The sequence below is a fragment of the Bidens hawaiensis genome, unplaced genomic scaffold (assembly GCF_021521415.1).
Source record: "Bidens hawaiensis isolate Kalapana, Puna unplaced genomic scaffold, B.hawaiensis_p1.1 tig00030160_1, whole genome shotgun sequence".
Taxonomy (NCBI): domain Eukaryota; kingdom Viridiplantae; phylum Streptophyta; class Magnoliopsida; order Asterales; family Asteraceae; genus Bidens; species Bidens hawaiensis.
Genome location: NW_027495004.1, coordinates 224,194 through 240,203, shown reverse-complemented (window position 1 = coordinate 240,203; position 16,010 = coordinate 224,194). Strand labels below are relative to the sequence as shown.

The following is a 16,010-nucleotide window of genomic DNA, read 5'->3' as shown; positions in this document are numbered from 1 at the left end:
AAAACAATAAATAATAGCAACAATTTAGATAATAAAACCGTCAACAAGAATACATTGACGAACCGTCAATAAGAATACATTGACAACAATAATGAAATCGTCAATAAGAATACATTGACGACACCTTTCTATATGGGGATACCATATATACTCGGAATTAACGTATGATCATACTTTGATGAGGCTACCCGCCTTAGCATTCAAGAGGCTACCTGCCTTAGCATTCAAGAATTTGCACATAATCATGTAAAGCATATAACACCAAATCGAGCATTTGTTTAAGTAAACATATACAATACGTGTTGTGGTTTAAGACTCAAGTATAAATCATTTGAATTTGAATAAGTATGCAATGCCACCCCCAAAACGAAAGATGGAAAACGGGGGATGAAAAGATACTCACATTAACAAGTAATTTGAAAGATAGTGTCATGAATAATCGGAGAGATCGGTTTAACGAGCAAGACCTATATTAAACGGGTCTTGTGTTAGTAGGTAGTCTTGGAAGGGTTTAAAATAAAATACATGACAAATAAAGTAAATAAATAAAGTTTGTGATTTAAAATGTAAATATTTGAGAAATTAAATAAACGAGTTTTGTAAAATAAGTTTACTCGAAACCGGGTCTCGGTATTCTATTCATTAGTTTTTTTCTTTTTTTACTCAACCTATGTTAAGTAATAATGTGGGTTAAAATGCGATATTGCAAAACCCTTGGTTATAAGAATACCAAAACAAGGTTTAAACGAGTGTTCGGGTTTGTCGGTTCGAGACTTGATAATTGACCAAGCTCACAGTTAACTTCCCAAAATAATAAATGTTATGAGATAACTCAATAAAATCAAAATAGACTTAACCAAGTATGTAGTTCTATTGTGAAGAACCTTAACGTTCGTTAAGCGAGTATACGACCTTATCGGTTCGAACTTGTTATAAGATCAAGTTGGTTACCGACATGCCAAGTATGTTTAGAAATTAACTAAAATTGATTTAAAATATAATCTTGAAGAAAAATATGAATTTTGGTGGCTAAAAACACACTTGTGTGTCTTAAGCGAGTGAACTCGGTTTAGTTCGGTTTTTGGTTCGGTCCTTGACTCGGAATAAGACCGAGGATGGTTACCACATACCCAATTACCATGGAACTTGTAAAATAACTTATAAATAATAATGCTCAAGTTTTACATTCAAAAAGTTAACAATAATGCTTTTAAACAAAAGTTCGATTTTTGGTTCGGTTCTCAACTCGGGATGAAACCGAGGCTAGTCACCACATACCCAATACCATGGAACTTGACAAATATGAACAATAAACTAAAATATGTAGAAGTTAAGCAAGTATAACAAGTTATATGGTTAGATTTGTTAAATATATAAACAAGGACTACAAAGTCCTCCATGTAACCTTGCCTTACTAGCCCGACATTTCAACCGGCCGAGACCGGAGAAATGAAAGACCGAAGGTAAACAAGGAGTGTATATTATATATATATGTTGTAACATCAAGCCTTAAGTATTGAGAAATTAGTTAAAATGAAAGATTAGCTTATGAAGAACAACCTTAGAATTCAAGAATTTGAGAGAGAAATGAAGAAATGAGCAAGCACAAATGAAGAAGATAGGTGTGTATATATAGGGTAAGTTGAATGGGTCTTTCATAAAGGGTGTTTCATGAAAATGGGTTGGTTATAGACCCAAGAAAGCACAAACTACAAATGGGTCCTTCAAGTCTCCATTTTGGTAGTTTTAGTCCCTGGAGTTTGTTTTGAGCGTTTTCGGGGAATTTTAAGAACCGAAAAGGGTGTGTGTGTTTTTTTTTTGATCCAACAACTTTAAAAAAAATATTTAACATACAATTCATCATTTTGATAATATCGAAAGGTTCGGGATACAAAACGGGTCGGGTTTACATTAAGAATACAAGTATAAAATAACCCGAAATTGACAAATGTCACAGTTGGGTGGCCTTTTTGAGATAATTTGCTAAATGCCCGACCATTTTACTCTTCTGCCGTTAACAAAAAAGAAAAAGAAAAGAAAAGAAACACGTTTTGGTTCAGTTCCATGAGACCTAAAGTTGCTCTTAAAACCTCGTATCTCGAATTTTACCTTGTTCAAATTTGAACCACGCTAGATATTAACATATAGAAACTAAACATCATAATTCACTCTATAAAGACATGGTTGTTCTAGGTAAACACAAAACAAAACAAAAAAAGTTTGTATATATAGGTTAGCCGGTCTCACTCAAAACTCAAATTATATAACAGGTCAATTTGGATATAGTCAGATTATGCATGTCAAACTCATAGAGACCACCGATCACTACATGCGTGTCGCAGCCGCCCCACCGCCTCCCACCACCGACACCATGGCACCATAAACTTTGATATCTGTAGCGGTACCGCATCTTCGTCATTTGACATTTCTTTTCTTGATCATTGTTGACAACTTTGCCTATCTATAATAGTTTTAACTTAATAATATATATGTAATGTCATTTAATAACTTTTTTAATGTTAAGATAAAAAAAATTTCCTTATTGAAGATTATAAAATACTTGCGTAGAATTGTTAATAATGACGTCTACAACTTGTTACAGACGTGTGTACACCAAGCATAATATTATAAGACAAAGCTCAACAAAAACAACTAATTATCTGAGAGTCAGGACGTCCCCACCGTCACGCCAGCACTGCTAACATCATTACCACCTGCTGCCATGGACAACATGACAACCATCCACACCGGCATTATCGCCACCAGCCACCATAAAATATAACAAGCAGAACCTATTTTGATCCTTTTTATTCTAAAACGTCTCATTTAACCCAACTTCATTTTGATCAGAACTCGCTTTCACTGCCAACCAAATTGAAAATGGGCTATTTTGACCCAAAGCCAATTCCTTCACCAAACCTGTTTTAGCATGTTATCAAACCCGACCTGACCGGCCCATTTTGCCAAACTTATAAAAGGCATTGCAATGTAAGAACTTGTTACAAGCCCAGGTTGAACCTAGACCATTTCAAAACAGGGGTTCTAGTTAACTCTATAAACCCATAAGCACACTTTGCAACCTAATTACAAATGTTAATATAAAACAGTCATTCAGTCAACATATCATGACAACAAAATGTTCACAAAAACAATAATATACCATAAGAATCAACAAGTGTTGAAAAAGCAATCAATCTATCATGAACAAACAACAATTCCCAAAAATGCACACTTTGCAGCCCTATTTGCTCACCACTAGCAAACACAAGCTGCCCCAACAATAATGAATGTTTTACACCTACATTTTCTTTATCTGAAACAAACTATGCATCAAAACTTCTGTATGGTCTCTGATACTTTACTCCACCCAAAACCAAAAAATGATATCACAATGAATAAATAAGTGGCTTCTCACCAATACAAGACACCTCGTGCTGCAAATAAACAACGATCACAAACTCTATTCTTTCACCTCCAATGGTGAAAATAAAGAAAACTGAAGTTGAAGATGGCATTCTCTGTAAAAACCTGCAAAGATACATCAATGGTATCATTTCAATCATTTTTTATGATATAGAAAGTAGAATTGAAGATAAAGGATTGCAAATCTTACTTGACAAACATATAAGGTCTAGCAATGATTAAATCACATGATGGTTTTTATCATCTTTTTCTTCTTCAGAGATGTTCCATGAAAGTTTGAAGTTTTGAGACCCGACGACGGAACAGTGGTTCCAACCGGAAAGATGGAACACCAGTTTGCCACCGTTTAACATCATACATGTCGTTCCATGCCTGAACTATTTCATCAACTTTAAAACCTAGACCTGCAATAAATAAATTATGCAATTACATATATGTAACCTTTATACACAAAATTGTAATATATAGTAGCCTACTTTCACTTCATTAATAATTGAGTCGCTAGACTTTGAAGTTTCTTGGAACATTTTGACCATGAAACAACAAAATGCTGGCATGGCTCAAAGGTTTTAGCTATAGCTTCCATATAAATATTGACTGAATTAAAAATGGGAGAAATGTCATGAAAGTTATCCAATATCTCAAATTTGATAGATAATAAACAATTTTACTTCTCGTCAAAAGAAGAAGGAAAGCTCAATTTTGGAAGATAACATGGATTATATGTAAAAGAGGGTGTTGCTAAACGTGTACCCCCTTCATACTATTTTTACTGAATATGCTCCCCCCCTCCCCCCTCTTCAACTTACCAAATCAATTATCATCTCCCCTTAACCTTATTTACATGCATAACTACCCTCCAACATTTTTTTCACTTAATAGTCTCCACTAAATATGTCAAATTAAAAACTATTAAGTTGTTATTATTAATTTATTTTTATTAGTAGTAATATTAATATTGTATATATTATTATTATTATTTTAATCTTATTAGTATTAGTCACAATACACACACACACACACATATATATATAATTTTATAAATATAATAATGCATCGACAATGATAATAAATAATATTTATTATAATGATCAAGGACAATAAACACAAAAGATAGAAAAAAAAATAAAAAAATATAGTTTTAATTTAATATTTTAAAGGGAAACCACAAAATGAAAAAAAAATGGTAAGAGGGGAGTAATATGTCAAATAAAATTGTTAACTGAAAGTTTAGGCGATGGAGTATGACAAATAAGAAGAGGGGGGGGGGGGGGTTACGTTTAGCCTAACACGTAAAAATGAAAAACAAATATAATTTGGTCCCTAAATTTGTCAAGATCTGAACTTTACTCCTATATAAGTCAAACATTAAAATGTAACTAGTAATATGTCAAAGATATGAACTTACACTCATTTTGAAGAGAGAAGTTTACTCCAATATCTATATTAAAATTTGACTAGTAAATATGTCCAACAAAACAAAACTACTTTCACTCCTTTCGATAAGAAAAAAAGCACTCATACTTAACATTGCAAAATTTGGGACTTTTACTTTTCCTTTCTCAGCAACATTCACAATTAAGTACCAAGTGAAAGTGCGTTTAAATGATAATTTCACATTAAGTATGATTAAATTACCTACAGAAGATGTTGCATTAGAGCAATGGTTCTTTACTATCACTGCTAGATCTGTTGGTGAAACTCCTGCAAGTTCAAACTTTTCAACCGAAGCCGCCAAAGATTCTTCCCATGCAGAAATACCCAACTTAAATTCCACAACAGATCGCTCATAAAGCAGCGTACCCCACAAAATATACATCTGAGATTTCAAATGTGCAGCTTGCTCTGCAGCTTCATCAGCAGACACATCTTTTAACAACCCTTCCAACCCCAAATTTACCAAATCGTCCCTATGCTTATCATACAAACTCAATCCATTCAACCGTTGTTCCTCCAGTTCTTCCCAAATCTGCATTCCATGTTCCATACTATCTTCAGCCTTATTATACAAATCCAAAACTTGGGCAGAAAGACTTGATTCTATATTATTCTTGGTTCCAACTGCATAACACCATGAAAGCTTTGCAAGCTCAAACTGTTGTTGTCCGAGTGCAAGAAACCCTTCGTAAAAATCAGGTTTGATTTTTAAGGCTTCTTCATATTGTACCCCTGCTTTTACATATTCCTTTTCTGCCCATTCGTGTCCTTTTTTCACCTGTTCTTGAACTGATTCTTTACTTCCATCTTCTGCAAACACAACCCATTTTCTTGCTTTGTTCATATGAACATTTCCCAAATTAAACAACCCTAAAGCAGCCAGTTCTTGAAACTTCCCACCAGCAATGTCGAAAAGCTTCTGCGCGTTTTCAGTTGTGACGGTTTCTTCTATTGCTTCTGAGTATAACTCCATTCCTAGATCATGAAGGTCCAAATATGAATCAGATTCGAATCCCACGTGATCTTTAAACAACCTTGCAAACTGCACAATCCAGTCTTCTACACACGTTGTAACTTTCTCAACTTCCTTAATCTTTCCCACATTTCCATTCTCTGAAACACTAGATATTAAGCTACTGGCTTTCGTAAAACCATCATTTGTGAAACCTTCATAAGACGGCTCTTTATCGGGACTAACTTCTACCAAATATAGCCTCAAAGAACCTTGAGGATCACTTGAACTTTCAGCCATTCTCAACTCAGAAGTAGTCGTGATGGTGATCAAATCCCCTTCTTGATCTTTATACTTAATAAGCACACCCTCTAAACCAGGAAACCGGTCCCACACTATCTCCCTCACTAAACCGATACTACAATCAATCGGTAGCTGTGCCCATCTTATATCATCACCAAGCACCAATTTCACTGTCCTCGTGACGACTTTCTCTTCTTTAATACTATTTTTATCCTCAACAACTACCTTATCTTCCACTTTCTTAACAACCCTTTTGTCCTTAACTCTCTTAGCCTTATTGTTGTTATTAACTTTTTCGACCTTTATGTCAACCTTCTTGTCTTTGACTTCTTCAGCTTCGGCCTTGCTTTCGTTGACTTTTTCAACAACCTTTTTGTCAACCCTATTGTTCTTCCTCTTTTTGGTCTTCTCTTTCAAAACCTTAACCGGTTTAGGCTCGGAATCATCAACCGGTAACGCAGCTTCAACCTCCTCAACTTTCAAACCCTTCCCTTCAATCGCCTTCTTAACCAAACCCTCAATCTCCAGCGCGGTCACATTACTCGGCTCCATAGTCAACACACTCTTGACATCCCTCAACGCCAAATCCAACTTATCCAACGCCTCGTAACACTTGGCTCTCTTCAGCAGCGCCTTACTATACTTGGGAGCAACCTCCAAGGCCAAATTACACTCCTGTATCGCCCTCGGGTACTCCCCAATCCCCAAGTGCATATAGCAGCCGGCCATATTGGTTCGTAAAGAGGCAACGTCTATATGGTTAGCAGGTAACAGTTTAAGGGCTTTCTCATACTTGAGCATGGCCCCCTCGTTATCGCGCTTTTGAAAGAGTCTGTTTCCTTCTTCCTTGAGCTCCTGTGACATCTGAATAAAGACGGCGGTATCTTCATCGACTTGTTTGGAGCTTCTTTCGGGTTTATTCGGTTTCATGGGTTTATCAACTGCAGGCTGTGACTTCTTCTTACCGGCAGGTTTCCCCATTTCTAGTTCAAACTAATATTATTATTAATAATAGATGCGGAGTTTTGATACAAGTAAGTGTAAACTGAATAGAATAGAATAGGATTAATATACAAAATCAAAGATGGAAACTTATAATAGCAGCAGCAAGTAATAAGAAAGAAGATTAGAACCTGAATTTGATGGGCGAAACCCTAATTTGGTGGGAGAATGTTTTGGAGAAGAAATAGGGTATTATTGGATTGACCAGAAACACTAAAAAACTAAAACAAGATACCGTGTACGTCGTCGTATTTGGATGACCAAACCTCACAACTAAAGCGTGTAATAACAACTCATCTTCAAATATTTGTATTATTATTTTATTAGTCTACAAGTTAATGCTCAGATGATTATTTAATTTATTTATTTATTTATTTATGTAGTATGTCAAGGGGGCTTAAGTAGCACCAAGGCCATCCATTCAACTGGGAGCTTGAGTTTCTCAATAAAGATTTAAGTTCAATTTCTACTTACAACACTTTGGAGGAATATTTGTGGCTCAATGAAGGAAGACTGAGATGTTTGTGATTTTCAGTTCGATCCTGAGAGCATCTGAGTTTTACACCAGTGGGCCTTCGGCGGTGGGTTTTCCTCGGAAAACTTGGAGACACTTAAGGGCTTCGTACGGCTGGACATAGGCATTCTATGTTTGTTGGCCGTTCAAAAAAAAAAGTAGTACATCATAACCAGCCCAGTTTTGTTTATCTAAAACTTTCCGTTGTTTATCTCTAGTTTATAGCTGAAAGAGTTTTCTTTCGCTAAATTAACTCAAACTTTATAAAATTACAACTTTTGGTGTCTTATAATAGAAATTGTACACAAAATGATGTGTGACATCGGAGAAAGTTTCTCACGTATCACGACCCTAAGTAAAAAAGAAATATCTTTTTACGAAGCAGACTTTGATTTTAAGATCCATTTAGACGCTAAATATGTTATGTCAGCCTTTTCAAAAGCATGCATGTTATATTCAAGATTATGATCAATGTCTCCTGTGATATCAAATTGTGTTTTCTCGTTATATCCACTCATTGTTGCATAACTACAAACTCACTTACCCGAAGGGATAGATGATGCTGTTTTTCTTATTGAATAAAAAAAATTAATAAAAGAAAAACTTAAAATGAAAATAATACCTAGGCTTAAAATAGAAATCAAGGTCATGCTTAAAACCATATAATTAAGCATGAGCTAAAACACTTATCCAGCATTTGAGTAATGGGTCATTCTTAAATATTCTTTAATGATCCTATTATTCCCAGTTGATGAGTCATGTCCGGTTTGCCATAAAATTTGTTTGGATATGAAGATACTACGGCTAATAGCATCACGTATCAAAACTGAATCGTATCTCATATATGAAAAGTGAACCAAAGGTGCCGTCTGGTAATAAAACTGAATCGTGTCTCATATCAAAATTGATCCAAGGGTTGCGGTTGAGCAGTCGGTATTATTTGAAAAGAAATTAAATTTATACTCTAATAAACAGTAAGCACAATAAAAGTATTAGCTGTTCAAGCCTTCAAGGGAGAATGCCCAAGTTACAGAAACAAAGATATCAAATCCAGGTAATGCACCAAGCTTGATGCGTAATGTACAAATTCTTTAATTACCACTTTTCTAATTTTACAAATTTGTGATCTGGAAAGGTAAAACATCTCTTTTAAGACTACACGTAGTAATAAGAAATAGGGCTCTAAAATGATGATGCGGATGTCACGTTTTTGCTAAGCACCATTACACAATTATTAAAATGGTTGCTAAAATGTTTCTACGCCAAGCCCATAGCGCCCATGATGTTTGTATACCATTTATTAAATTGGATACCATTAACTAAAAAAAAATTGACTATAAATAAAAACCTTCTATAAATATAGCATCACAAAGTTTAAACCATGCTCTCTTTTCTAGTTCTTTCATATTTTATGAAAAAAATGGATCAACTACCCAACGATTTATCTTTTTAAGAGGTGGATGAGACGGTGATAATCGAACTTGTTCGGGTGGGGGTAAAACTTTTAGTCGAGCACAACCAAACATCACGACTGGAACCACTTAGACGACGCCCACCACTAGAACGGAATCGTGTGGAGGCTCATTACTAGTTGAATAAACGGACTATTCTATAAATAAGATCATGAGATATTCGAGAGAGAAGAATGAAATTCGTGCAAAATATCATGGCAATGAGTATTCGTTCTTTTTCAATTATTCTAGTATTTTTTATTTTAAAGTAGCTTTTTTTTTCTTATACAAGTATCATTTTGTTTTCTTATGTATTTGTAACTTTTATTTTATTAAAGTGTTATAATAATTTGTTTTGTGGTATTATTAGTTAAATTGTTTTTTTTATCAAATAAAAAAATATTAATTAATTGAAAACATGATTGAGTAATAATTGCAATTAGTTGAAACCACTACATTTGATTTAAAAGTGGCTTAGGTAAATTCATCTTTGCCTACATGAAACCTATATGACATTTAAATTAAATAATTAGTAAAACCACTATACATAGTCTAAAGCACATGACTAAAGCTATTTTATATGCACCGGAGAAGGTCAGCCAAAAGTATGGTGGGCGGTGGAAGTGTACGGATCACGCGCTACTTGCTACATAAAGCTGTCAAGCCTGCGACACATGGCTCTTAACACTTTTACAGTTTACTTTTTTCTTTTACCTTTTACCTTTATTTGAACAGCAGAGAATTATACTTTTGTTAGCATTCTCATCCAACCCTTCATATTATATAAGGGGTGTTTTTATAATTTAGAGAGTGATTAAGGATGTTGTGAGTGAAGAGTTTTTATATTTTAGAAAAAATAATAATTTTTCTGTATATTTGAAAAATTAATGTTCATCCCCTATAATTTTTTAATATATTTTGAAAGCGGTTGTGAATGAAAGAAAGAGAAAAGATAATGATAAAGGATATAAAAAATATTATTTAATTGAAATAGATAGAGAAAATAAAGTAAGTTTTAATGTAATTTTTGGTTTGAAGAATGCTCTTATAGTTAACATCTTTAAGCAACAAGCTAGAAGAAAAGACAAGAGTCCATACCCTTTCCACCGTTGCACTCCCAATATTAAATTTTGCATCATATTAACCCATAAAAAAGTTATTTCTCTATTTTTAACCTACAAAAAAGGTCTTTTACTATATCGATATGGGTATAAAACAATCGAATTCTAAAAGCATATGAAAACTTGTAATTAATATAAAAAAAATTACATATTATAAAAATGTACCATAACTTGAATAATCAGTAAACAATATAGGTAAAGAATCGGTTCGTTTTACATGACTAATTTCAAACTATAAATTACAAACAGCACTTTAACTGTTACTATAGATAGTTCGGTCAATTTTCACAACATATAACCACCCCTGATATTTACTTTGTGTAATTTATTTACTAATTATTATATATTGTTTGTTGATTTCATTTATCAACAATTGTATTGTATTGTATACTATCCATCTAGAAAAATAAAACGAAATTACTGTGTGCTAGGCACAAACTGGCATTCAATTTCAAGAGCACCTAAACATACTAAAACAAAACTTTATAATATAGAATGAAATGAATCCCCAATATTCTTTTAAATGCATAACTTAGTTTAATAACTGAAAGCAAGGATTATAGTATATATTAGTAAAACAGCAGTTAAAAAAAACCTTAAAGCTTCTGAAAACCATGAGTTGACCCGGTCAAAGTGTTGCGGCTTCTCCTTCTCCGTTCAAAAGCTCACCGACACAAAACTGATGCAGATTTTCATACATCTTCTTCCACTGTTGTACCATTTGCATCGCCCTTTCCTTTTCTACTTTCAATCTCTCTATTTCCATTTCAGAAGCTCCACAAGAACCACGCTGCGCATTGCAAAATACAAAATCATGTTTCTGAGTTAAAATGCTGTTTAACATTTGAATTTGGGTAGATGGGTCAAACAGTCAACAGTGTACAACATCCATTTTGACTTGCCATACATATTCACCCATTTTGACCAATTACCTAGCCTGCCCATTTTGCCACCTATGCATTTATGCAGGACTGAAACATGTCGTGTTTGTGGGTTAACGGGTCGAACACTATACAAACCCATAGACTTTACACAGATCCAAACACGACATGAACATAAAAATTATGTCACCCACATGAACCCGAACTCGACACGTGCATTCACGGGCCAACAGTTGACACGGGCACTACCCGTTTCAAAAGTAATAAGGTGTTTGGAATTGCTTATATTGTGAGAGGAAAAGTTCCATAAGTTACACTTTTGTAACTTATTAACTTAATGAAAAGTCATAAGGAGGTAAAATAAGGAATCCCAAACACCCCCTTAGAAGCTAAATAATATATAGACCAGACCTGAAGTTCATTAATCTGACTGTTCATGGAGTCAACAGTGGCATAGACTGCATCACAAGACCTGTGATAATCATGCTGAGGTGGAATATAAATGCTAAGATCTGAGTGTTCATCTATTGATGTAAACTTTTCAAGCGGCGGTGGCAATGACACTTGTTTTCTCGCCATTAAACCTTGATTATTTGCTACTGCTCGAGGGTATAGAGCCGGTGGTTGTTGAATAACAAGAATATTGTTAACAGGACCTGATCACACAAACCATAATATTAAAATTTGGAAAAATGAATATTGATGCAATTAGATTATTCTACCTTTTGCATGCTTAAAAACGCGTATAATATTATGAGTTTTAGTGTCCCAGACTCTAACAAACCCGTCCTCTGATCCAGCAACCAATTGAACTCCATCCAGTGCAAAAGCCAAAGAGCATATAGCCTTACTGTTACAGCCATCATTTAGTTTACGTTTGTTTTAAGTTTGTTCGTTTACATTCGTTAATATAATCACTTAAAATTTTTGGGCCCGTTTCAACCAAGTCTAGTTCAAATAACTTTTTAGACCAAACACACTGTTCTTCACATTACTTTTAACTGGTTTTAGCTATTTATGTTCGTTTAACCATGTTCAGTTGTTCATTTATATGTTTAACAAATGAGCATCAACAAAAATGAATACGTTCATTTTCTTAACAAACAAACACAAAATCGTCCTTTTACTGTTCATGTTCAACTTTTTATTCAGTTAAAGTAAAAGAAACGAACAAGAACAAGTTTCATTCGTGTTTGGTCCGTTCATTTACGAGCCTATATTCAAGTGTTTATTGAATAAGAAAGTCCATATTTGCAGCAAAATGTGATCATCAAGATGAAAACATAGGATTACTCAAAAACTGGTATGCGATTGACAATTGAAGAATACAAAAAAACTTACATATAAAATGAGTTGACTCACCTTTGATCAGACAATGTACCAATAATATGCAACCCATAGTTATTGTTAGTTTTGCCAACAGAATTCAATTCTGCAATGTATATTTTACCATCTTTACCACCAGCATAAAAAACATGTTCTCCAGGATCCAATTCAACCGCATCAATAACTGAAGGAAACACAATATTTCTCAACAAAGTTCCTCTAGCAAGACTCCATACCTGCAATAATAAATGTTATGCTAAAAGTAAAATAAACATATGCTGCATAATAGATCAGGAACTGAAGGGGGGTACGAATTACAAACCTTGCAAGTACGATCCTGTGAAGCGGACACTATAATTGCATTAGATCCACCATAGCCTGTAACAATATCGGTTACAGGCAGCACGTGCTCAGAGAAACTATGCTCGTAAAGATGCCCTGATCTCTGCTGTCTTTCCTCATCAAAGATCCTAATCAGAAAATTAGAAAGTAATTGATTGTTATAAACCCTAAAAATGGATATAGAAAAGAAAAAAAGGTAAGTGAAAAGTACATAAAAAGTGACCAGACTCGAACAGATCCATCTTCAGCAGCAGAAATCAAAAGTGACTGATCCATAGAAAACACCAGGCATGTAACAGCCCTATAGTGGCCGTGCCATTTCTTCAGTAGCCTACCAGTTGCAACCTATAGTAGAATCGAAGCAGGTGAATAAATAATGATAACACAACATCATGATGATAGGAAAATGAGATTATTAGTCACCTCCCACAAGTAAATATCACCAGAGACTCCACCGCCAACTATGTAAGTGCCCTCGGTATTACAAGCAAGAGGGTTGATTGCTTCAGCTGGAAAACTCTTCACTTCTACCTGAGGCTGCAACAGCAAAAACAATAACATAACCCAAGTAAATGAGTATGAAAAACTATACAGAACCTGATATCTAATAAATTAGGTTATGGTGAAAGAAAAACATAAGAATCTAAACAAGAGCAGTAAGTAATTAAAGTACCTTGTTCCAGGACCAGAAGAGAATGGAAGCAGAAGAAGAGGAGGAGGAGGAGGAATGACGAATCTGAGAAGAGGCGAGGAAGCGTCCGGCGACGGAAACAAGGCCGTGAGGAGGAGATGCGCATGCCCGGTAACGCAGGTGCTCTGTGCCCGAACGGAGCTCCCAGCACCCGATTCCGCCTTCCGTCGAAGAAGAAGAGGCAATCACTGCTTCTACTTCGTCTTCCATTTACAGATATTATTATTTGCTGCTGGTGGCGGAGGGAGGGAGATCAATCAACCGCCGCAGGGTTTTAGGTTTCTTTAAGTTAAACCCCCCTTATATTTATTTATTTATGTTGTGTCCCTTTAGGTTTTACTATTTCTTCATGTCATACGAGGTTATTTAAATTTATATACACCAACATGTTCTTGGTGATTACAATGATCTACTCTTTTGTTTTCATTAAATTGGAAATTTTGGGTGTGCGTTGGATTATTTGCATAACTCTATTCCCGATCTTGATCTTGGCAAGTTCGCTAATAAGGACACCCCCCCAAACTCCCAAAATGCTTTGGCGAGTGCCCTTTATACTAAAACCGTCCAAAGTTTGAGAGAAAAGTTTGGCTTGTCCACTCATCAGAGAACGGTGTTAGAATGTCTCAGGCTCCTCATGCTCAAGAATTTTTTTATCGTCATCCCCATCGAAGGGTTAGGCCAACACATGTCAGCAGTGGAATACCGGACCATTGTTAAGTATCGTTTATTGATCCTCCTGTTCCTAGTTGATGAACCATGCCTGGTTTGCAGTAAAGTTTGTTTAGATGATTTTGGTGAACATGCTGTTCATTGCAAAAAAACTTTTAGGGTTTAAATATAGACATCATTTAGTTAGGGATACCCTTTGTGATGTGTTAAAATGGGCGGGAATCTCGGCAAAAAATGAGGCTCCTGTGAATTTCTTGTCGATCCACATGAAGGAAGGTCTACTCTCCGACCAGCGGGCATTCTTTTGTTTGGATGGCCTGGGGGAGCATGTTTGTGTGGACCGAACTGGAGTGTCCCTTCTTGTCGAGCTTAAGGACACCAAGCTTGTTGCTAGGAAGGCCGTGTTAAAGGCATTAAGAAACAATGCTAACGCACGAGAATGCTTGTGTCAAGAATCAGCACGCCCTCATTCCTTTTGCGTTCAATACATTTAGGTCTCTTGCCCCCCGATGCTGCTACTTTTCTGAAAAGAGTTCAGTGGGTCATGCACAGTAACTAATCGGCGCCGAAGAACGATAACTTTGTTTTCAGTGGTTGTGTAGCTTGTTGCCCGCTTACTTGTCTCTCTATTGTAATTGAATCCTATTATTATAATACAATATATTTCAATAAAAAAATAGAAAAGAAAATATAAGGGTTTGTATATTACCCACTTATCTACAATACAAATTGAAATTAGGAATTTTAAAACAAAAATACAACTAATTAAAAAGACAATTATATTTATAAACTTAAACTCTAAAGTAATTTGACTTTTATTAATCTCTAACCATTCCTTCATACTACACTTGTACTTTCCCGTAAAACCAATTTCGGACTTTCGAGTTAGTATTGTTGTGTTTGTCACACCTCCTCTCACTATCAGCTTTCTATATCCCCATGCTCGGGAAAAACTTCAATAACTGGCTTTAGACATACACTTTATCAATACATCAGCTACTTGTTCTTTTGTATCCATACATGTAAAATCGATTATACCGTTCAACACCTTCTCATGTATGTAATGATAATGTACTTCTTAGTCGACTAACTGGATTGCGGATTTATTGTCACAAAACTCTTGAACTTGTAAATTGTAATCAACCTTATGTCCTAGTTCTCCAATTAATCTAACCAACCAAACTAAATGATGGGTTGTCATTGCCGAAGCTTTATAGTACGCTTCAGTTATCGACATTGACACCATTGGCTGCTGTTTACTACGAAGACACCATGTTTTCACCAATGAAAACACATCGAACCAAGTTGTCGGCTGTTTACTATTGGATCTCCAGCATTAGGGTCGAACCTAGTGTTAAACTAGAGGTAGCTTTTCGTCGAAAGTACAAAAAAAAATTTTTGGTCGGTTTTTGTATTTCGCTATCTCTGAAAAAAATATAACGTTACCCCTATTTTGATTAAAGCCCAACCAATTTAAAAGTTCAACCCAGCTAACCAAGTTTAAAGCCCAGACTAATTAATACCATTAAACCTTTATAAATAATAATAAAAAAAGCTCGTTTGAAATTGGAAAAGAGCCGGAAATCAAAGAGCGAGCCAGACACCACCACACCACCTACGCTGCTGCCCTCATCCTCATCCTCCTCGGGTCACCGGACCTCCACGCTTCAGCCAAGTAGCCGGCGGTTGGTGCTCACTCTTTCGCTGTTCAACTTGTACTAATTTAGGTATTCTTCTACTTTTAACTAATGTAAGGCCCCGATCACGGTAGCCTTACATTAGGTGTTGAATTTACTCATAAACTTTGTTTGTTACAGTGAAAGTCTGTACAAATCGTAGCGGAAATTTAAAACTTTTTATATAACAACCTTATTCTCTAACTATTCTTTAATCTAGAT

At 35.2% G+C, this 16,010-nt stretch overlaps 2 protein-coding genes across 2 annotated transcripts; both read right to left on the bottom strand.

Annotated features, from left to right (window-relative positions):
- Nucleotides 1-3,166: 3,166 nt before the first annotated feature.
- On the bottom strand, nucleotides 3,167-7,114 carry LOC143579905 (protein PHOX1-like). The gene is made up of 3 exons (XM_077063080.1): nucleotides 5,062-7,114; nucleotides 3,614-3,827; nucleotides 3,167-3,528 (listed from the first exon to the last, which is right to left on the bottom strand). The coding sequence occupies exons 1-2, from the start codon at nucleotides 7,094-7,096 to the stop codon at nucleotides 3,679-3,681; spliced, it is 2,184 nt and encodes a 727-aa protein (XP_076919195.1). The 5' UTR covers nucleotides 7,097-7,114; the 3' UTR covers nucleotides 3,167-3,528; nucleotides 3,614-3,678.
- Nucleotides 7,115-10,610: 3,496 nt separating this feature from the next.
- LOC143579907 (protein ROOT INITIATION DEFECTIVE 3-like) lies at nucleotides 10,611-13,653 on the bottom strand. The gene is made up of 8 exons (XM_077063082.1): nucleotides 13,426-13,653; nucleotides 13,176-13,289; nucleotides 12,964-13,097; nucleotides 12,733-12,880; nucleotides 12,447-12,646; nucleotides 11,807-11,934; nucleotides 11,496-11,740; nucleotides 10,611-10,993 (listed from the first exon to the last, which is right to left on the bottom strand). The coding sequence occupies exons 1-8, from the start codon at nucleotides 13,651-13,653 to the stop codon at nucleotides 10,832-10,834; spliced, it is 1,359 nt and encodes a 452-aa protein (XP_076919197.1). The 3' UTR covers nucleotides 10,611-10,831.
- Nucleotides 13,654-16,010: the final 2,357 nt, after the last annotated feature.